The following is a 21,836-nucleotide window of genomic DNA, read 5'->3' as shown; positions in this document are numbered from 1 at the left end:
GGAAAAATGGTGCAGACAGCTGCCACAGACTTTGTCACATATTTGTCTGTTGATTTTAGTTTTGAGTTCTTCTTGTCGACATTTTGCTTGTGAAGTATTCTCTGTCTCTGAATGATTACTTGTCATACTGACTCTGTATCTCTGCCTGTGCTCTAGCTAGCTGCTCAACTCTCAGCCAAGTATCGGAGCTCCAGGACACCTTGTCTCTCTCGTTCTGCCAAGCCCAGCGGGGGGGTTCACTCCCCTGGGCCTCAGACCCCCACACACACCCGGCCCCTCACATCCACTCATTCATCATTTTTTTACCTCCCCTTTTCCCTTCATCTCCCCCTTTTTCTACCTTGTTTACCATGTGTTATTTTTGGAGACACCAAGACAATGAACAGGCTGAGTATTTTCTCTTCAACTGCTTTCTTCCCTGATGTAAAAAGTTTCTCTTCATATTATTCTACCTGTCTCTGAAGGAGCTCTTAAATGTCCTTGATGTTGTTTTTATGACTGTTTACTGTACTGTTTCACATTGCTTTTTTTGCTGAATTAATGCCATGCCTTATTGTTCTACTTGATGTGCTGTTGTTTGTGTTTTGTTAATCACAACCATGCTGCCAATGGTTATGACAGATAATGATGATGACTGGTGTGCTGTTCATTTCCCCTAAAGTGTCAAGAGTGTGTTGGTTGATTGCTTTCCTAATTTACATACTCATAATAGGCTTTTAACCGGCGTTGTCACTTGGGTTTAATATTAGTAACGTTGGTTTTACTTGTCTTCCTTTTCAGTGCCAAGCGACTCGGTCAAAAATCTGTCGGCTCAGATCTTCAGCTCCACGGCCATCATCGTCAGCTGGGACCCTCCCCTTGAGCCCAATGGCCGTCCCTACTACCTGCTCACCTTACAGGAGGCCGGCATCATCCCAAACGTATCCGTCCAAGGGGCCCCGGCTGTCAACAAGACCATCAAGCATACCACGACTGACACTGTCTTCCTATTCACCAGACTCAGGAAGTATTTCCCTTATGTGTTCACTGTTACCCCTGCAACTGGTGCTGGCCCTGCCTACAACCATACCAGCACAATGGACCTGAGAACAGACGATGATAGTGAGTTTATCAACAACATACGTCATCCGATGGTGTATCATTCTTTAACTTGTTTTGATACTGACATGTCTGTATGTTCTTCAGTTCCTAGTTCTGCTCCATTGCTGGTATCCACCAGGAATCTGTCATCCTCCTCTATCAGAGTGGTCTGGAAGCGCCCTCTGGAGGCCAACGGCGAGATAACTGAGTATACCCTCACTCTCATTGGCCCAGGAGGATCCAACACAACCCAAACCCCCAGCACCATGTCCATTCTTACCGACCTACTGCCATACACCGCTTATAATCTCACTATCACTGCTGCAACTCGCAAAGGCTCAGGGCCTAACCTGCTGCTGCAGCTGCACACTGATGAAGGAGGTTTGTTTTTGAAGATGAAGATCCTACTGAGATGGTATTTATGCATGCAAGTAATTTTTTTAAATACACGTTCTTCCTCTACCTTTCAGGCCCCATGTCCCCTCCTCGTAACCTGACTATTTACAACCACACTGCCGTCTCTGTGTGGCTGAGCTGGGAGCTGCCCCTGGAGCCCAATGGAGTGGTGATACAGTACGGCTTCAGGATCCGAGACCTCATCACACACACTGTCACACACAGGGTAACGTTAATTTCACACACCAAAAGCTACTCCACAATAATACCAGCGCACACACCGTCACACTCTCCAGAGCCCCACTCAGTAAGAGTACACACTGCCACACAGAGGGTAGCTCTAATTTCACACCTCAAATACCACTCAGCAGTATTATTACACACACACACACATGTGTGCTGATACAATAAGATGTTATCGACTCAATGAATCACCGCTGGATGATTTAATCTCGGTGATTCCCTAAGTGGGGCGTGGGACCCCTAGGGGTGGCCCAGGGTTATGACAAGTGAAAACAAACGTTTTTCACTTATCGTGAGTCCTCTCACAAAAAGCAGGGCAAATTTTGTCAGAGGACTTCCAGGTGAATGTAAGGCTGAAACTGCATTAATACCAGACATCACACATTTAGAAGTTTCATGGTGCAGAATCACATTTAATTAACTTCCTCCTGAAAAGTTGCTTATTAGTTTGTTCATTTTGTTGTCACAAACTGAACTGCCATTCTGTACTTTTTGCAGCCAATGTTTATGGTAATATTAAAAAAATATATGAATTTGTTAGCAGAGCACTTGTTGACAGTGTGTCTAGTGTGTGTCAATATGTGTTGCTGTGTATAGTGACAGTTGGGAGGGCAAAATCGGCCCGGCAGAAAAAGTTTTTAACTACTGTCCTATGTGGCATTTTTATCCGTGTGTGTGTGTGTGTGTGTGTGTGTGTGTGTGTGTGTGTGTGTGTGTGTGTGTGTGTGTGTGTGTTTGTGTGCACAAATATAGAATTCCTCAGGTCCTTCAACAACAGAGTATCTATCAGGCTTCAGGCCTCATAGCTCCTATGAGATCAGTGTTTACAGTTACACCAGGGTGGGCCATGGGAATCAGTTCAGCAGCCCAGTGACCTTCAAAACTAATGAGTCAGGTAACGTAAACAACTTCTGCTGGACAACCAATGTCATTGAGGTGCTCAACATTTGTGATTCAAAATTGATTGTCTTACAAACCAAAAGTATTTTTCAAATCAATGTCATAACCCTTTTATATATCGACTGCCTATTTCTTTCTAAGATATCTTGAAAAAGAAAATAAGAAAAAAAAAAACACAAAAGTGGACCTGACAGCGTCCCATAATGATGAATAAAATGTCTGGACTCATTTTAGCCACAGTAATCTCCAAAAGCACTCAGCCAACCACTCAGCCTGTTATGCCCGAGTTCAAATGTTTCCAGCAGAGTACGAGCAAAATTAAAAACTGATAAAGTCATCTTTTTAAAAACAAAGTTTATGGCTGTTACTTCAACCTGATTCAAATAAAGGCATCCTATTACACATTTCCTGATGCTTGTGTTTTGGTAATAGCGCCACACATCCAGTAAGTTCTGCTCCTTTCACAAAGGATGCAAACTAAAAAATAGATGACAATGTTGAAAACATCTTATTTAAAAAAAGAAAAACATCATTGTTTTTAATTCTACAATCTGAGCCAGAGAAGTTAAGTTTGAGTCTTTTGTTCAAAAGCACATCTTTATGTCATTGTTAAAACTCATCAGTATGGAGCTAGACAAGGCTCATGTTATCTCAGTTGCAGCTGGTGATTATTGCAGAATTCCTGGCTATGCAATCAAAAGTAAATAAAAGGTGGTAGTGATTGTTAGTAAAAAAATAATAATAATAATAATTTAAGACATATTACAAATCAGTAAAATTGTCTACATTCTGCTCATTTGCCTTTTTGTGTGCAAAGACTATTTGTTCATGATGAAATAAAGTGAAATACTAAAATGAAAGTTAGTTTTCTTCTCCTAAAGCGACTGTAAGTATGCAGAATAATAAAGCTAATGCTAGAATCACTTCTCTGTGTTCAGTGTCTGACGCTGTGGGTAACCTGTCTTGCTCCGGTGTCAGCTGGGATTCAGTTCAGCTGTCTTGGGAACCTCCAGCCAAACCTAATGGGCAGATTCTTTTTTATGAGATTCTTCTGGAGGTAGACTCACAGTCCTACACACACCAGGCTCCCATACCAGAGTACACCGTGATGGGGCTTTTGCCAGACCAGGAGTATGCACTCACAGTGACTGCAGTGAACTCTGCCGGACCTGGAGACAGTGTAAACTGTACTGCCGCCACTCTTTCTGAATCAGGTCAGCAGGTCTAATATAATGTGCAGCATGTTGGGTTCTAATTTCTAATAAAAATTAATGAAGAAAAAAACACTCAAATCAATCCTCTTTTTCTACCTTTACAGCCCCTGCTGCCCCTCGCTTCCTCACCGTCTCTCAGATCACAACAAACAATGTGACACTTTGGTGGGCGCCGCCGCTCTCTATTCCAGGCCTGCTGAAAGAGTACCACATCATTGCACAGCTGCTTTCCACTGTTTGTGAACCAAACATGCTGACTACTGCACAGCCAGACCCAGAGGACGAACTGACCCCAGACTGCGTGGACTCTGAGTCCTCGGTGTCGTCGAACGCTTCGGATGGCACAGAAGAGAACCACAGCGTCACACTTCAATCGCTGGCTAAATACAGATACTACCGCTTTAAAGTGGCAGCTGTGACCAACGCTGGGGTTGGAGAATATACTAACTGGAACTATGCACGCACCCTGGCTGGAAGTAAGAACATGGCAGTGGTGATATGACCTTTCTTTCTGTTGCCAGGGGAGACCTGCTGGTTAGTCTGACTGTGTCTGACCTCTCCTGGTATTTCAAAATATGCAGTGAAGTCTTTGGTACTTTCACTTGGACGCTGGAGGAATATCTTAAAATGAAGGCCGATTGTTTGATGAATATTAGATCATTTAATTTAGTAATACAACATGTGTTATTTAAACAGATTATTTCTTCTAAAAGCACATTTAATTTAAAAAATAATTAATATATATTTTGTTTTTACAGATAAAAGTCACAAAGTGCTTTACTCCGATAAAACATAAGTGCATTTTAAAAAAAAGAAAAAGAAAGGGTTGCCAGATACAATTTAAAGTGAAATGTTGAGTTTATTAAAAAGACGTTGATAATTAACCAAACACCTGTCTAAACAGATGTGTTTTTGCCCTCTTCATTAAAGCATCTATAGATTCTGCAGAGCACTCATAACCATTCTGTGTTTGTCCTCTCTTCCCCCCTCAGACCCTGATGACCCTCCTCGTGACCTGAAAGTGACTCGCACCTCCAACAGCCTTCGCATTGAGTGGGACACTCCAGCTGTTCTCTCTGGACCGACCTCATATCTCGTGCAGGTGAAGTTTTTGTTTTTTTTCCCCGGACATGCACCCAAAAGTAGTCAATATGCAATTGCTCCGACTCTTGCTCACTTAATACTAATTCTTTCCCTGAACTCAAATGTGTTACCAGGTTGAGGGTTCTGATTTGAACATCTCAACGGTTCGAGCTCCGGGAGAGTTGATGACCGTCGTTGTGACTAACTTAACCGCTTTCACTCGTTACTATGTCACTATCACTGCCTTCACTGGTCCCCTGGAGCACGCCGCTGGGGACGGGAAGGCCATCGGACCGATTGAGTTTCAAACACTGGAGGAAGGTAGGAAGACATTTAAATGCTGTAGCACCTCCAGCTGCTGCTTCCAACGTGTAACTCTGACCAAAAAAAATCTAAAACACTTCAATTTTTTTGTCTTGTATCATTTCTACTCTTTACCCAGAACCCAAAGACCCTCCCAAGAATGTGATCTTATCGGTTATCCCAGAGGAAGTGAACCGTGTGAAGGTGACTTTTGCCCCTCCAGAGGAGCCCAATGGAAACATAACAGACTACTTTGTGTATATCTATGAAAAGGGCCGGCTGGTGAAGAACACCAGCCTTAACATCACCCAGAGAGATCAAAACATGCTTACTGGAGTCATAGAGGGCCTGAAGGGAGGACACAGCTACAGTATACAGGTGAAGAACATGCACAAATCACACACATACAGGCATGCACATTCAGATTTACTCTAAGTGGCTGCACAGCTAAAGGTGCAGAAGAATCAACCTTACAACCTTTGGCCTTTTTTTTTTATATAAATTGACTCCTGTTTGGTTGTTTGTTCCTGTTTGTAGATTTCAGCAAAGAACGGGGCAGGTAGAAGCCCACCGAGCCCGCACGTCCAGATCACCACAGGGATCAAAGGTAAGAGTCTCTTTTGTGTCCCCCATTATGCAACCATGTTGTTTTTCTCTTTCTTGTGACAACAGTGTCCAATAGTAAAAGACTTTTTAACAGAACAGCAGCGTGTAGGCTTTCTCTGACACAGCAAGAGTAGCTCAGTTTTAACCAGATGTGTGCTGTGGGATGTGCAGGTATTTCTTCTCAGGTTTTTGTAAATGCAACAAACCAAAAGGCGCATCTTTACACATAATGTCTTCATATAATATCCTCTGTGTGTGTGTGTTCCTGTGTGTGTGTGTGTGTGTGTTTTTTAATGCGTGTGTGCGTGCTCCTCTGTGTTCACACGTGCGTGTTTTCTAGCACCGGCCAAGCCAACCCAAAGACCCCAGGCAGTGCTGGGCCATGGAGGGGTTGCTATGGTAACCCACAGGAGTATCACCATCCGCATGCCTGCCTGTTTCTATAGTGACGACAATGGACCAATCACAAAAATCCAGGTCATCGTAGCCGAGTCAGGGGGTATGACTCTTCAAAAACATTGACAGCTATCGCTTTTTAGTTGAACACACTTTGGGTATTGGTTGTGTTTTGTTTTTTTTTGCTTCAAGGCCTCAAGCAGAAACTTGTCTTACAGTACGTTATCCGTTCTAAGATTGACACAAAATGAGCAAAAGCCAAAGGGCTTAACGTCAGCGTAAATTTGAATCACTCCCCCGTGCGATACCTTCCTTATCTTACTCCCCTCTCGTCACAGTGAAGGACATGCTGAACCTGACCAACTGGAAGAATGCTTTCTTTCTCCGTCCTGCCCCATACCTGACTGACAAGGGCTTCCCCAACCCGCCGTGTTTACTGAGGGACGGGGCATCACACCCGGATACACACGACAGAGCCGGTCACAGAGTGTCCAGAGACGTCCGGCCTCAAGTGAGATTCAATCAAACTACGTCAGGAGCGTACGTGATCGGAGGGAATGATGACTGCTTGAAGGAGAACAACACTGACAATTTGTGCAATGGACCTCTGAAGCCAAACACAGTCTATGTGTGAGTGCACCACACACTCAACAACCTATAAAATGTTGTGCATGTATGTATCATATTATCATGCTGACACTAGATTGTTTTTTTTTAATCAGGTTTAAGTTTAGAGGAACAAACATCAATGGCCAATCCACAGATTCTGAGTACTCTGAGCATGTCAAAACTGCAGGTATTTATATTCAACCCTGTCTTACTCTACATTAAAAAGTAAGAAAATAACCTGTTTACTTTGTTTTATCAGCTTTGGTTGATCTTTGTCTGTGTTGTGTTGTCTATTTCTCCCCGCTCTTTGTAGTGGATGGATGGCTGACCAGAGATGAGCAGATCATTCTGGGGGTTCTGCTCTCCTTCTTCTTATCTGTTTTACTCATCATGATCATCTGTGGCTCAGTCAAGTAAGATAGGATCAGACAACATTATTACATTACATTAAGTACAAATATACACTTGCATTTCAAAGTTATCCAAAAATCTAACATCTTTTTTCTAATTATTAACATTTTTTTATGAACCTTGTAATTCATCATTATGCTTTATTGGCACGTCAGGATCCATCAGCGCAAGAAAGAGGGTGGTACCTACTCACCCAGAGAGGCTGAGATCATAGAGACCAAGTGTAAACTGGATCAGCTGATCGCTGTGGCAGATCTGGAGCTGAAACAAGAAAAACTCAACCGGTGTGTGTTTTACTTTCATCTTAAAGTGTGTAACTTCATGAAAAATAACACACACACACACGGTTTTTGGCTGCCAAAACTTGGAGCAGCTTACATTGATTTTGCTGCTCCAGACGGAATCTTATTCGCATAGAAAGAAAATATATTGTCTCTCTTCTGCAGCCAACTTGATGTGCACACCGTGACAGCGCGACATCTTTTCGAGTTGTAGTTAGTGCAGAAAATAGAAGCAGCAGCACTGTAGAACAAAACAGCATCATTGAAGCTTTATAGTTTATTCAGTTCTCTGCAGAACAGACATCCTGTCTACATCTCCCCAACCATCCTCTCTCATATAAAGTCAGTGTCACACCTTTTGTTCTTTTTTTATGCACAAGCCGTTGAACTGTTAACAGGTGCAACAACCACTACAGCAAGATGCAAAGGGAATGTCAGTGTTAGTTTTGGTTTTAAGAAGCCCCCTCCTTATGAATAAGATAATGTAGGAACTACAGAAAAGAACATCTTTTAATATGAGCATTAGAGAAATGTTGTATTTTTATTCACCACCATGGTATTACATTCAGTACAATATGATGGATCACCCAGTGATTATATAAAGCCTTCTGAAACCCTCCTTCCCCCACTTCTGAAGATTAGCCTCATAATGACAAAACATGAAAACAAACTAAAAATAGAGGGGTCCATGTAGGTGTGAAATGTGTCTGGAAATGGATTCATTAAAACCATAAAACCCACAAGAGAGAGAATAAGATGTGAAGCACCAAATAAAAGTGTGTCCTCTCGTCGGATAGCTCTCCCTTATCTCTTTTCTGTAAAAGCTCCCTGCTTGGGCAAATATTTATCTGTGTCTATTAGATAATTTGTGCTCTGTTTCACTTATCTCAGAGCAAAGCTTGTTGGTTTTTCACAATAGCATGTTGTGCTCACATTTAAGCTGCTTCACTTGTCTTTTTAGTTCACATTAATACTGTACATACCACCTGTCTTAACACAATGTTAATGTAACACTCTTCTTCTTACTTGCCACATTTCAAATATCTTTTCATGCACAAAAAACTTTTGCATTGACCTGCCTTGGCTTTGTTTTTCTCTCACTAAGCACTTTTCTCTCACCAGGTATTCTTCCTTCTTCTTTAGGCGGAAAGAGATTTATGTGATCCAGTAAGTTGATCTTTTTGGCCTCTGTGTGTGCATCACTTTATGCTTTCCATCTTTTATACGTCGCTCTGTGTGCCACTTAATGTTATCTATTTAAGCGTATACCCTCCATCTGTGTTGTTTATCAAACCTTTGGTTGAAATGGACTGAAAGAATCGGGAACATCAGTATTTTTACTCTTCCTACATCACTGGCGGAGGTAGCGGAGCTGTGCTCACACTCCTCTCCTTGAGACCATTTTAATTTGTTTACCCACTCACTATCTTGAAATTGCTTGGAAGGCTCAGCTATCTTAGGGAACACCAACAGCACGCTTTATCACTGGCTAAGGATCTGCGTAGCTACAAGTCCTCAGGAATGTAAAGAAAAGAGTCGGGAGGGGGAAGCCGTATGACTCACTCAAGTTTGCTGACGTCAAATTATTCCATTAGAATGAAACATCAAAGTCAGTGTTCGTATTTAATCTAGTGGATATGATTACAAACAGTTGAACATGCATGGAGGCTACAGTCCTCAGCACAGCGAGCGTTGGTTCAAATCCGACCTTGGCCCTTTGCTGCATGTCACTCCACACTCTCTCCTCCCGACATTGCCCGTCTCTCTTCAGCTGTCATATCAAATAAAGACAAAAATGGCCAAAGAAAACTTAAACTCTTTAAACCCACTTTGGTTTAACGTACATTCTTTGCAAAACGAATCACTCAATCTGTCACTGACAGAATATCCACAGTGTGGACTGTGATTATTGACTTCATTTGTTTATCTTGTTTAATGCTCGTTGTCTTTTATTGTGCAGGTTGCTCAGCTACCGGAAATCATTGAAGTAAGTCATCCTGCATGAAATAACGTGAACATGCTCGCACACAGAAGCTGCAACCTGCACATTATTGTTACATGTTGTAACCTTAAAAACGTTTTGTTGTAGAGTTCTGTCTCTGTGTCTCATGTTCTCTGTGTTTCTCGGACAGGCCTGTGAACAAGAAGTCTTTTCTGCAGCATGTAGAGGATCTTTGTAACAATGACAATTCCAAGTTCCTGGAAGAGTTTGCTGTAAGTGTTGGCCTGTAACCTGTTAATCAAAGATCACAGTAGAGAAAAAAGAATAGACAATTCCATAGAATTGACAAAAAGTATGAAGTCTGCTATTGGTAGAAAAGGTACAAATAAAGGAGAGTGCTGGACAATGATTGCAAATCGAATCAATACAAGCTTAATTCTTGTTCAACACCAAAAGGGGCCAAACACATTTTTTAAATCGGCATGCATAGAGAGAAAAAACAAAAACAGCAGCTGCAAAAAAGCTAAACCTACCCTTGTCTAAAAATACACAATGCTTTTCTTTTTTCATCAATACCAAAGACATAGTCATTACAAACTGCAGACATCTGAAACACGAACATGTAATTATCTACCAGCTGAGGGACCTGTGGCACTTTCTTGAAAGAAATTGCTTGACAACTCATATTTTAAACATTAAAATAAGAACTCAAATCGTTCTCTTTTCTCAGTTGCTTTGGGCACATTTGTAAAAGTTCTCAGCAATGACGATGGGTTACACAGGACAGCTCATACATGTAGTGAAACACTTGAGTTTAAGTGCAGAATGCTGAAACTCACCCCACACTGTACCACACGTTTTTTTCTGAAGTTGTTTTAAAGTGAAAAGTCTGAAGATGGTGATATTATGAGTCCAGGTTTTCACATTCCACTTTGTAAAGCAAAAGAGCAATTGGATTTGCATCTCAAGTGAGAAAAAACATTTCGGGAAGGGTACAGAAAAAACTGACAATTAACAGAGCATTTCACAAAAGTAGAAAAGTAGCCTCTAAATACCAAATAATCTTTCTGGGAAAACAAAGCACTGGCCTGCTTTAAGTGAAAAATAACAACAGTTAACAAAATAAAGCAAAATAAAGTTTGTGTGATCAAAATCACCAATGTAGACAAATCAATGAATTTTTTATTCGGAAATAGACACAATCTTTTTTTAAATCAAGAAATATAAAACCAATCATTGATCACAATGTAGACAATTTGGCTTAGGCATTTTAGGAAATGTGCAAAGCAACAAGTAAATTGGAAGTGCTTTTTCTCAACTGTAATCATCAAATTGAGCCATAGTAGAAATGGGAAACTGTGAGTCTCAGATCTAACTTGAAGCATTTTGTTTTAACAAGGTCCTGACTTTTTAAATGCATCTGTTTCTGTGTAAAAAAAAAAAAACTGATGCATCATATCTTCACAGGAGCTCCCAAAACTGCTGCAGGACCTGGCAACCACAGACGCTGACCTGCCCTGGAACAAATCCAAAAACCGCTTCCCCAACATCAAACCTTGTGAGTGGTCTGGCTGGATGAAAAAAAGTGTTCTGCTAACTGCAGTATTTTTAGTTAAAAAAAACAAAACAGGCCTATCTTCTTTCTCAGTTTTGCTTTTTGCCCTTCACCTACATGATGTGCGTGTAACCACCTCTTTTTCTCTGCTAACTGCGGTATACCACAATTATTTTTGTATATGAGCAATTACCGGTACTTGAACTACAATTACAAATGCATATTCATGTTTTTCTAATAAGCTTTTTTCTTATTTCACTGTGTGTCCAGACAACAACAACCGAGTGAAACTGCTGTCAGAACCGGGCACTGCAGGCTCTGACTACATCAATGCCAGCTTTGTCTCAGTGAGTACCTGGGGGGGGGGGGGGGGGTCGCTTCCACTTGAGTCATGATCAGGTTGTGAGAGTTGTTATGCAGGCATGAGACATTGTTGCAATCAGAGGCGTTTGTTCCATACAATTTCCTGTCCTTTTGTGTGTTCCTTCAAAAAGAGAGATTTTGCCAAAGATAATGTAAAGTATGCTGTACGTCGCAAATATAACCTCCCTCTCTTCTCTTTTTTCCTCTGTTTCCAGGGCTACCTTTGTCCCAATGAGTTCATCGTCACCCAGGGTCCTCTGCCTGGCACTGTGGCAGATTTCTGGAGGATGATCTGGGAAACGGGAACTCACACCATCGCCATGCTCACACAGTGTTACGAGAAAGGCAGAGTGCGTCATGAGATATTTGTCACTGTTATGAAATAAGATTCAGAGGAAGCATACCAGGATGATTTTTATCTGCTAGGAAAAGCTGATGTTGGTGTGTATTTGTGTGCGTTTGTGACATTTCAGATTCGGTGTCATAAGTACTGGCCAGAGGACAATAAGCCAATGTCCGTGTTTAGTGACATTCTCATCTCCAAAGTGTCAGAGGAAGTCTTTCCTGACTGGACTGTCAGAACCCTCAAAGTAGAAAAGGTGACAAAGCTTTAACATATTCTTTGAATGTACGTACTCTTCACTCTGAAACTCCCAAAAACACACACTAAATACTTCATTAAATACATTAAATACTTCATTATTCACTAATTTACCAACTAGCCTTGTGACTGAATCATAATAATGAAAGTGAAATACTGCAGGGGCCTTTTGTTTGAAATGAAACAGGTTTTAATTCATATGGTAATTATTTGTGGACAAGAAGTAAGTTAATTAGTTCAGATCACTGTCATGGCTGTGGGGCAAATACGAAGCTGTTTCATGTCTTTATGCTAAGCTAAGCAGCGCTAACAGTTTCCTGGCTTCAGATTTATTTTAACAGTTGGATATCACAGTGATATTGATCTTCTCATTCAACTCAATGTGATCACTTTTTTTCACCTGTGTTACATGTTAATTAATGAGTATGCAAGTATGTCATTTCAACAAAATCTTCATCTTGCAGGTTCCACATTATAAATTAAACTAAGGCAGGGAAATACGTTTGTATAATTCTTACTTCTCGTGTGACTTCTTGTGTGCAGCACGGCCACTACATTTTGGTGCGTCACTTTAACTACACATCGTGGCCTGAGCACGGCGTCCCAGAGTCCTGCAGCACCCTCATCAAGTTTGTCAAAGCTGTTCGAGCCCACCGACACGACAACAGCACCATAGTGGTCCACTGCAGGTACTGAGCAGTGATGAAAAATAGACACTGCATGGTTCATCATTAAACAGCATTACTTTAAATGATGTAATCATCCACTTTTTTTAAATTTTCGTGCTGTTTTACACATCTATAAACAACATTAACTGAGCAGGAGACGGTATAATGTGTGAGTGTGTGAGTGTGTGCTGTTCTCTCCCTGTTTCTCAGTGCTGGTGTGGGGAGAACAGGTGTGTTTGTTGCTCTGGACCACCTCATTCAGCACGTCAGAGATCACGACTTTGTGGATATATATGGCCTGGTGGCTGAACTCCGCAGTGAGAGGATGTGTATGGTGCAGAATCTGGTGAGTAATATCCATAAATAAATGTTGTTTTCTTCTAATCCTGCGGTTAAAATTCACAACCAAATAGAGGATTAACAACATGCAAAACACAGAAGATTCGTACAGCTTTTTGTCTCAAGTTGTTCCAGTAAAAGTAGCAGCGTGGTTGTCCTACTTATTACTTCTTGCCCTGCTGTGATCTTGTCCCCCATGAGGAAATATTTGAAAATTCATTTTTTTCTACGAAGGGAATGATCTGGCAGTGGATTAAAGACATGTGCAGAGCAGGATTCCCCCTCCTGAAGCAGCATGAAACTATCCTGAAATTACCTTATTCAGTCATTACTTAAGCATCAGTGGTGCGTTTCACAGTCTGTTGGGACGCTCAGCCCTGTGCCTGAGCTTCTTCAAAGTGTTATTGTCTTATTATTATCTCTGGTTGCTTTGCACATGACTTGGTGTCTGCGTTTCAGCAGTGAGAGACGAGCGTGCAGTGTCTGCAGCTACAAGAGGGGCGTGTAACTCATGAGGGCATAATTCTCTGTGACAGTAGTGTTCAGTGTGCCAAACAGCCAACCATTAGCATAGCAGCTTAGCTTTAAGAGGCCATCAGTTGTAAACTCACAAATGTCACCATTGAGACAAAAGGCCAAGCAGCAGCTTTAAACAATCCTACAGTGTAATACTTTGACCCAAAACTCGTATTTAGAAGCAGAAACAAAAACCACCAGATCCTCATAAGTCATTCATAGTTCTACTTTCTTACAGTGCTATCTGTTTTTATGCGAAATTAGATATTTAAGGGAAAGTATCTTTGTACTTTCAGAGGACATTTACAAGAAAATTGGATTATTTAAGGGTTATGTTCAATATAAAGTAGGGTCATTGGTTTCGCTCAGTTGGCAGAGCAGTAGAGGAGGCTACTGTCCTCATATCATCAATCAACACTTAACGATCAATCGACACTTAACAAAAGAGCAGGGAACAGAGCTTTCTCTTTGTTACATTAACCAGTGCTCATACCACTGGTTGCAGGTTCGACGCCCGGGCCTTTTTGCTTTTCGGTGCATGTCATTCCCCACTCTCCCCCATCTCTCCTGTCACTCTTCGTCCGTCCTATCAGATAAAAATTCTAATCTTAGCAAGACTGTTCTTATTGCTCGCCTGCTGTATTAAACTTCTATATTATTCCAACCAGAAAAGGTTGTCCCTACGTCCTTTATTTAAGTGACACCATGGAGTCATGAGGCATATTTTTTAAATATATACATATGCTGTAAATTAAAACGTAGTAGGTAGAGTATGTCATATCTCACAGCACAGCGGGGGCTTGTTAAATTATTTGTTGGAAGGTCTAGACTCTAGGGGATTTAATTTTAGTTAAGCTTAATGTTCACTAACTGCTGTTTTTCTTTTTTTAAACCTTATAAAGGATGCAGACAACATCTTACCTCTATGGTTCCACTTGGTCACTGCAGGTTTCTTGTGTCAACAGACAGCCACTGAGCTCAACATTGGTTTCAGTTCATTTAGAATAACAAATAGACACAGGCAGAACAAGCAACCTCCAGGGATGACGGTTATTATTCTTCATCGGTCAAACCAAAGAGTTGCTGCACATAAATCATTATCAGCATGCCACTCTCAAGTGTCTATATCTCTCCACTCAGCCAGAGAAGGAAACTAATGAGCGGCTTTATGAGGCAAAAAACGCCTTGTTCTCAATGAGCTTCTTTTGATTTGCAGTCATGGGACGTTATCTTGAAGCATGGTACCAAATCCTGTTATATCTCCATGAATTTGGCTGTTGCAAAATGAAGAAAAATGTATTCTCAATATCAAAATTCAATCTAGCTTCAAGTTTAGAAAATTGTTACCGTAAATGTTACCGTAAATGTCCCGTAATTACACTCCTTAACTAGAATTCAGTGACATAATCTTGATCTTGTGTGAGTAATTCACAATCTAAAATCCATGTTGTTTTCCACAGGTTTCTAAAGACTATGGTAATGTTGCTGTTATGTTTTTGTTTTTTTTAATTTGTTCTGCTTCATTATTGTTTGGCCTTCATCAGACACGACAGTGCTGAGAAAAAAAAATCCCTGTCAGGACCCTAAACATGGTTGTTGTGATTTCATGTGTGTCAACAGCCACAAAGACAGTCTGCAAAAAAAAAAGTTCAGGGACTTTGTTTTTTATTCTTCTTTCTTTTTCTTTTTTAAACCGAAATCAAACATTTTTTCTTGGCGTTAGCGATGGTGATACTGTGAACATTATTTGTAGAATTTGTGAGGATTTTTTTTTCCCTGAACTCTTTCCTTCTTACCTCCCTTTCTACACATCCACCTGACACAGCCTTCACCATCAGAACACTCACACACCAACCACACGTCAACAAATATTAACTCTGATTTGTTGAAAAATTGTTCTAATATCTGGTCTGTAATCATTAATCATTGTAATCGTCCGTTTTTGCCTTTTTATCTTTCGTCTTGCAAAAAAAAACCAATTGTGACATAACTTGCTGTGTATCTGTTTTGTGTGTGTCAGGCCCAGTACATCTTCCTGCACCAAAGTACGCTGGAACTTCTGAACAACAAAGGAAACAGCCAATCCATCTGGTTTGTCAGCTACTCTGCTCTGGAGAAAATGGACTCGCTGGACGCCATGGAAGGTAAACAACAACATACACACACTGTTAATAAACACACACTCCACACAGCACAGTGCTCACTCCACACCTCTGTTCTGGTCTGCAGGTGATGTTGAACTGGAATGGGAAGAGACCACTATGTGAGGGACACTCTGACAGGAAGGAGAGAGACATTTGTATGATTTTTTTTAAAGGTCACTTGGATGTGATCTGTGCACAGAACACCTCCATGACTCAACGTTAGAGGGAGCAGGAGGAGATGAACAGCACAGTCTGAACTCAACAGCTTTCCAGTCGACTAAGACTTCGTCGCTCCACTTCCGCCCACTTCTCAGCACGGTCTTACCGTTAATGAACCTCTTGTCCTCTTGTTTATCAAAGAAAAAGAGAAAAACAGAGAGGAGACAGGGACAAACGTAACCAAGTACGTCAGGGAGAAAACATTGAAACGTTGAACTGACCGTCAAAGCTCTATCACATCTTTATGTACTTTGCACAAATTGATTTCACTGTTTATTGTAATTGCTGTATAATGTTGATATGTTTTTGTAAGATAATTTATTCAGCCAAATGGTATTTTATGTTTCAAGTTCAAGTATTCCTGCTTGTTTCACATTTTTGACAACATTTCTGTTTGGTTTATCCTTTCTCAAGAGTGATTTGCTAAAATAAAAAGTACTTGTATTTATTTATTTTTATTGCTTTGACACTTGACCAAAACACTTTCGTCTGTTCCTGAAAGACTCTTGACTACATGCGGCTGATTTGGCATTCCAATATGAAATGAACAATTTGCTGGTTTTATTGTTTAGAGAGCAGACTCGCCACTTTACACAGATACACACTCCACAAGCAGAATGCAGATTGAATATTGCTTGACGCTGACCTCATTCATTACTGCATGATTTCAGAGCAGGAAACACTGATTTCCCATAAGCTTCTTTATTCCGCCACCTTCCTCTGGCACACCTGGACGTGCTGCAGATTTATTCATTAGAGAGGCAGGGAGTGCTAAAGATTGCAGAGACTGTGGGAGGATGCTGTTTTGATGCCATTCGACAGACAGCAGACAGACAGACAGACAGAGAGGGGTCAAAGAGTGGTCGAGAGTAAAAACTACTTTATTTTTTCATTCTCTTCAAACAGAAAAATTAGAAATATTCCATTAGTAAACATGTTGGTCTTTAAGAAATCTCCTTTTTAGAAATATCGTGAGGGTGCAAAGATTAATGACAGTGCTCCACGGTGAGGAGGATGCAGATTGGTGCGTTTCCATGACAACCACGGAGAAGTTACAGGAGAAGGGGGGGGGTCAGACAGAAAAAAGGGAGAAGATATTGGTAGAGTTAGAGGTGTGTGTGTGTGTGTGTGTGTGTGGGGTGGGGTGGGGGGGGGGTGACATCAATCAACTCAACATGCCCTGACAATAATGGTACAAAATTATAATCAACCCCCTTCCCCTGGGTGTACGCTGTAAATGAAAAGAACAAAAAATCAGATCTCATGCTGTTTGTATAAGCAAGTCAGAGTTTACAGTACACAACATGAAGTCGCTGACTTGAGAAATCAAGCAGATTTTAAGATGGTCGGAAGCTGGATTTGTTGTTTTGTTGCTTTGGCAGCTATGTGCATGTTTGTGTGTTTCTCAGGGTGTTAGGCTGTGTATACACGTATAAATATCAGTGTTTATATTTATATATATATATGTGTGTGTGTGTGTGTGTGTGTGTGTGTGTGTGTGTGTGTGTGTGTGTGTGTGTGTGTGTGCGCACGCACTGTGATTTACTGTGCATATTCACCAAGCACAGCATAGCCCTTGACACACCCGATAACAGGTGACACAGCCATCTCTTAATAATCCTATAATAATAATAATAATATGACGCGGCCATTAAATGATGAATGCAGATCTGTAATAATATCAGTTTGTGTTACCATGGTAACTGGAGTGTGTTCTATAAAAGCTGCCTGTTTCCCGTCCCTTTGTAGCAGTAGGATTTAGGACACCCCCTGATATTAAATGTGATTAATAATAACTATAATAATAACTATAATATCCTTTTTTCTTTTAAACTAGATCTTCTCTGTACAAATACATACGTAGATACACACACCGGGCAAACCAATTACTTTGTTAGAATAAATCTATTTGACCTATTTACAATATATCCAATATATTCTGTGGTGCAAAAGGTACAAGACATGGTTTGGTGTGTCTCTCCGATGGATGATTTATGATCTGCTGTACAAACTGGCTCGAGTTCGAAAACATCGACACCGAACAGACTACACATGGATGAAATGAGTGATTATTTCATGGACAGCTTCGGTTTTTCACCCTGATAAACATTCAGTATAGGAATGCATCTCTGCTTTTATAACATTTCAAGTGTGCAAGAAAATATAGAATACTTATTTTCTGTGAGGTGGCGTTGGTCTACCCTGTGTGGAGCTACTATCATTCTTTTCTTCTTTTTTTTTTTTAAACTAAACCTAGGAGTTTTCAGGGCAGATATATTGCCTTAGTCCAAAGGTTATAACATTATTAACACTGGGAAACCTTTAAGGAGTAAATGTACAAGAGAGAGAAAAAAAGGCTTCATCTGGCTGTTTTTAGCCTTTGTTTTGGATGAATTAGCAGCCCTACTCTCTGCTGCACGAGTAAGCAGAATGAACACATGCTACACAAGTACACTGCTTCCAGTACAACGTAAGAGGTGTACATATTACAAGCTACAGTGAAATCCTTTCCTGAGCTCCTTGGGAACCAAAACGCCACAGAATCAGGGGGAGTCACACACTACCGAGGAGATATGTGCTCACACAAGTTTAGCAAAACACGATGAAGCACAGAAAAATATGATTGTCGTTAGGATATGGTTTTGGGTATGTTTGGTGAGTAGCAATGTCTTTGCTTAATACACAGCACTGCACATGACAAGGTAGACATGTCAGCACATATTTTTCCCTTCTTCCTTCATGCATACTTATTAACTGTTCCCTGTAAAATGAGGGAAATACATAAGCTGGTACTCCTGTTTTTCACATTATGCCAAGATGAGAATAAAAAGATAGTGAGGAGAAGCTTTACGCTCTGCTGAGATGAATCCTCACTCCTACTGAAACCCACCAAAAATAGAGTTTTTTTCTGTCATATGTAAAGCCATCATTTGTCCTTTTAGGGCTGCCATCCTCCCTCTGCTTTATAGTCGGCTCACTGACATGATCGAAGGGCGAGGTGAAATTCAAAAATGTAGAGTCACAGATTTTTGTTAAGCACGTGAAATCTAGAAAGACAACACCATCGGCTACTGGGTGACATGTCGGAGACAAAAGAAAAGAAGAAAAGTTGTCTCTTGGAAACACTTCTTGTTGTTCAAATGCCACCACTCAGTCAGGACTCTGGATAGATACCTGTTTCCTTTTCCTCTGTGATGCATACTTCGTAACTTCTTTTGCTTTTATTTGTATTTCAGAGTGAGTCAACTCGTGCTACAGCATGTCTGTGTTGTGTGTATGTGAGGGTCCTCTCTGGCCCCCGGGGTTCATAAAGAAACTGCTGAGTCAGACAATGCTGCGGGAGCCACTGGAGTTGCGCCTGCGGGTGAGAGGCATGGTGTGGTGGAAGGGCATGGGTGAGTCTGGAGGGCAGAACTGGTGGGGGTGGTTGTAAGGTGGTGGGGGAGGTGGCAAGGGGGGCTGGGGGCCGTCCCCCTCTCGGACATGCACAGGCGTGGACAGGGCGGACTGGATGAGCTGATGGGCGGCTGGGCCTTGGCTGAGGAACGCTTCCATACGCCCTCGCCCGCTCTGGTCCACCACGATCACCTTGACAATCTGCTGGCATTGGATGAGTGTTTCTGGGCGGAGCTCTCCAGCTTGAATGGGGCTGAGCAAGGCGGGTGGTGCAGCCAGGGCCAAAGGCGTGGACTCAATACTGGGCTGGCTCAGTTGATAGGTCTGCAGCCTGTTGTGAATTGACACCTAGTTTAGGAACAGTCAGAGAACGCATGAGGAGTTACCAGCCTGAACGCAGCCTCTACGCAGCCCTCTGGTGTGTTACGCACATGGGCATGCAGGCATGCAGGTAGGTAGAATGCAGAGCAAGCACGTGCAAATACACAACCCACCCCTCTGTTTTCTCTTAATCATGTTTTTGCATGATTTCAACTTTCTCTAAATCACATTTTTCACAAACACCAGCCCAGAAAGAGAAAAGGATTCAGGGTATGGAAAGATTTGTTCAGAGATAAGGACAAGGACACAAAGACGCTTTGGATGTAATGTGTGTGTGTGTGTGTGTGTGTGTGTGTGTGTGTGTGTGTGTGTGTGTGTGTGTGTGTGTGTGTGTGTGTGTGTGTGTGTGTGTGTGTGTGTGTGTGCGCGCACGAACATGATCAACATGAGTTGTAGAACGAGAAGCTTAACGATAGAGGGAGTGTCAGGATAGGAAAGAGGTGACACCGAGGGCGTGGTGTCTCCCTAAAACACTTACACAAACCTAAAGGACTGACTGATATAAGCAGGAGAGCGAGGAGAGAATAGGCAAAGGAGTAAAACGGGAAAGGGGGCTTCTGTCACTTTGCTTAGTTAAAGGAAAGGCTGTTTTTTTTTTACAGACACACACCCGCCCACACACTCGACAGACTGTTAACGGTATCAAGCTTATGTGGCTTTGTCGACGGTATTCTAAGAGCCATCCAGGCTTATGGTGGCTTGCAAAAGCTTATACAGTAAGGCTGTCAAGCGACAGCTGATGAAAGAAGAGATGTTTTATAGCAAGCAGAGTGGCTGCTGATCCACTCACGAGGCCCAGAAAGAGACTGTCGGTAGAGCCACTATAGCCGGCTCCTCTCAGCGGCCTTTGTATCCTTAGCTGGATAGTGGAAATGTGCCAGAGGCGGTGCTCTTTTAAAAGCAAAGCATAAAGCAGACTGTCCTTTCAGGATGAGGTTCAGCCCCAATCTTAACAACACACACTCACTCTTACACACCTAAAACCCCACCTACAGAGCCGGAGTGCAGACACTTACCTGAGCGAGACAAGAGTGTTTTTTTAAAACTTACCTCCACTGTGTTGTTGTTTCCGGTTTTATCGTACGGATCTTGTTGGCCTGTGGGAACAAATGGCTTTACTTTAAAGTGAATCTGCTAACTAGTTTCACATGTAATGTCAGAAACTGAGAACAGTTCCCTCATACAGGGCGCTGATGGTTGTTTATAAAACCATTTAACATTTGCACATTTGCTTTATTCCTTAGAGTGAGATGGTAAAATGAATTCTCAGCTCGTATGTGTTTGTCTTAACTTAGCATAAAGGCACCATGCATGGGGAAACAGCTAGCCAAGTGTTATCTTTAAACTGAAGAAATATGTACACAAGCATTTCTAAACCTGTCTTTGATGTAAGTCTATACTTACTTGGTTAAAATCAATACTTTTGCTTTCACGCTGAGACAAAGACGAGTCAATATCACTTTAATCTGTCTGGTAAAAACAAAACTAGAACAAGATGTATATGAAAGCATTAAGAGTGGAAACAAGGAAAACAAAGAGCTTGCCTTGATAAATCAAAAGGTTAAAAAAAAAAAACATATCTAGTTCCAGCACCTCTAAATAACTCTCACTCATTAACATTTTATTATCATCTTAAATCTTAAAATGTATTATTAACCTAAGACCTTAGGCCTTTAACCTTTGTATATGTATTTTCTACACTTCCTTGAGTAATGCATGAATGGTTATGTGCAATGAGTGCATTGTTATGAGTTTTGTATGCTGCATGAGAAACAAACAGTACCTGAGGGAGAGCCTGTGTGTGTGTCCAATTGCCCGCCATTGGTGTGTATTCCGTGCTGGATGCCTTGTTGCCTCTCCAACTCCCCTATAACACAAGAAAGAGAGATTATTACACATCACACGTACATAATAGTATGTTTTATTAACATTTGCATGTGATGAGGTGTGTGTGTGCTTGCTTCCTTACACTGGATGTGTATCTGCTCCATCTCGTTGACCTCTGTGATGGCCTCTCGGAGCTCCTCTGCAAACTTTCTGAGCTCCTCTCCGCTCGGGGAGCAGAAACTCACCAGCTGCTTCTTCTCTGAGGTAAACGGGCTTAGCATGGTGATGCCATGGGCATAGTCTGATAAGAAACCCCAACAATGTGAAAAAGAAGGTCATTTCACCAATGATTTTGATTCTTGA

General features: G+C 41.5%; 2 protein-coding genes across 3 annotated transcripts in view; one reads left to right on the top strand and one right to left on the bottom strand.

Annotated features, from left to right (window-relative positions):
* The window catches only part of ptprq (protein tyrosine phosphatase receptor type Q), a 39,628-nt gene extending 22,666 nt beyond the window's left edge, over nt 1-16,962 (top strand). The window contains exons 38-64 of the mRNA XM_065956644.1: nt 781-1,101; nt 1,186-1,461; nt 1,551-1,702; nt 2,473-2,614; nt 3,558-3,833; nt 3,938-4,309; nt 4,826-4,935; nt 5,051-5,237; nt 5,359-5,597; nt 5,757-5,826; nt 6,166-6,324; nt 6,560-6,700; nt 6,761-6,851; nt 6,944-7,017; nt 7,144-7,243; nt 7,397-7,525; nt 8,645-8,689; nt 9,483-9,509; nt 9,655-9,736; nt 10,932-11,022; nt 11,290-11,366; nt 11,598-11,732; nt 11,856-11,981; nt 12,527-12,672; nt 12,862-12,997; nt 15,527-15,650; nt 15,736-16,962. Of these exons, the coding sequence (XP_065812716.1) occupies nt 781-1,101; nt 1,186-1,461; nt 1,551-1,702; nt 2,473-2,614; nt 3,558-3,833; nt 3,938-4,309; nt 4,826-4,935; nt 5,051-5,237; nt 5,359-5,597; nt 5,757-5,826; nt 6,166-6,324; nt 6,560-6,700; nt 6,761-6,851; nt 6,944-7,017; nt 7,144-7,243; nt 7,397-7,525; nt 8,645-8,689; nt 9,483-9,509; nt 9,655-9,736; nt 10,932-11,022; nt 11,290-11,366; nt 11,598-11,732; nt 11,856-11,981; nt 12,527-12,672; nt 12,862-12,997; nt 15,527-15,650; nt 15,736-15,773 (3,866 nt within the window). The 3' untranslated portion in view covers nt 15,774-16,962. The remainder of the gene's footprint in view (nt 1-780; nt 1,102-1,185; nt 1,462-1,550; nt 1,703-2,472; nt 2,615-3,557; nt 3,834-3,937; nt 4,310-4,825; nt 4,936-5,050; nt 5,238-5,358; nt 5,598-5,756; nt 5,827-6,165; nt 6,325-6,559; nt 6,701-6,760; nt 6,852-6,943; nt 7,018-7,143; nt 7,244-7,396; nt 7,526-8,644; nt 8,690-9,482; nt 9,510-9,654; nt 9,737-10,931; nt 11,023-11,289; nt 11,367-11,597; nt 11,733-11,855; nt 11,982-12,526; nt 12,673-12,861; nt 12,998-15,526; nt 15,651-15,735) is intronic.
* A 382-nt stretch (nt 16,963-17,344) lies between these two features.
* Nucleotides 17,345-21,836, bottom strand: part of iqsec3b (IQ motif and Sec7 domain ArfGEF 3b) — a 30,861-nt gene continuing 26,369 nt past the window's right edge. Inside the window, exons 12-15 of one of the 2 annotated variants that reach the window (XM_065957270.1) lie at nt 21,616-21,774; nt 21,430-21,513; nt 20,697-20,743; nt 17,345-19,613 (exon numbers count right to left, since the gene is read on the bottom strand). In XM_065957270.1, the coding sequence (XP_065813342.1) occupies nt 19,194-19,613; nt 20,697-20,743; nt 21,430-21,513; nt 21,616-21,774 (710 nt within the window). In that variant the 3' untranslated portion in view covers nt 17,345-19,193. The remainder of the gene's footprint in view (nt 19,614-20,696; nt 20,744-21,429; nt 21,514-21,615; nt 21,775-21,836) is intronic. The other variant, XM_065957271.1, reaches the window with a different exon arrangement.

The sequence above is a fragment of the Labrus bergylta genome, chromosome 7 (genome assembly GCF_963930695.1).
Source record: "Labrus bergylta chromosome 7, fLabBer1.1, whole genome shotgun sequence".
In the NCBI taxonomy this organism is placed as follows: domain Eukaryota; kingdom Metazoa; phylum Chordata; class Actinopteri; order Labriformes; family Labridae; genus Labrus; species Labrus bergylta.
Note: the sequence above shows the minus strand (reverse complement) of the source record. Positions and strands in the feature narration are given on the sequence as shown.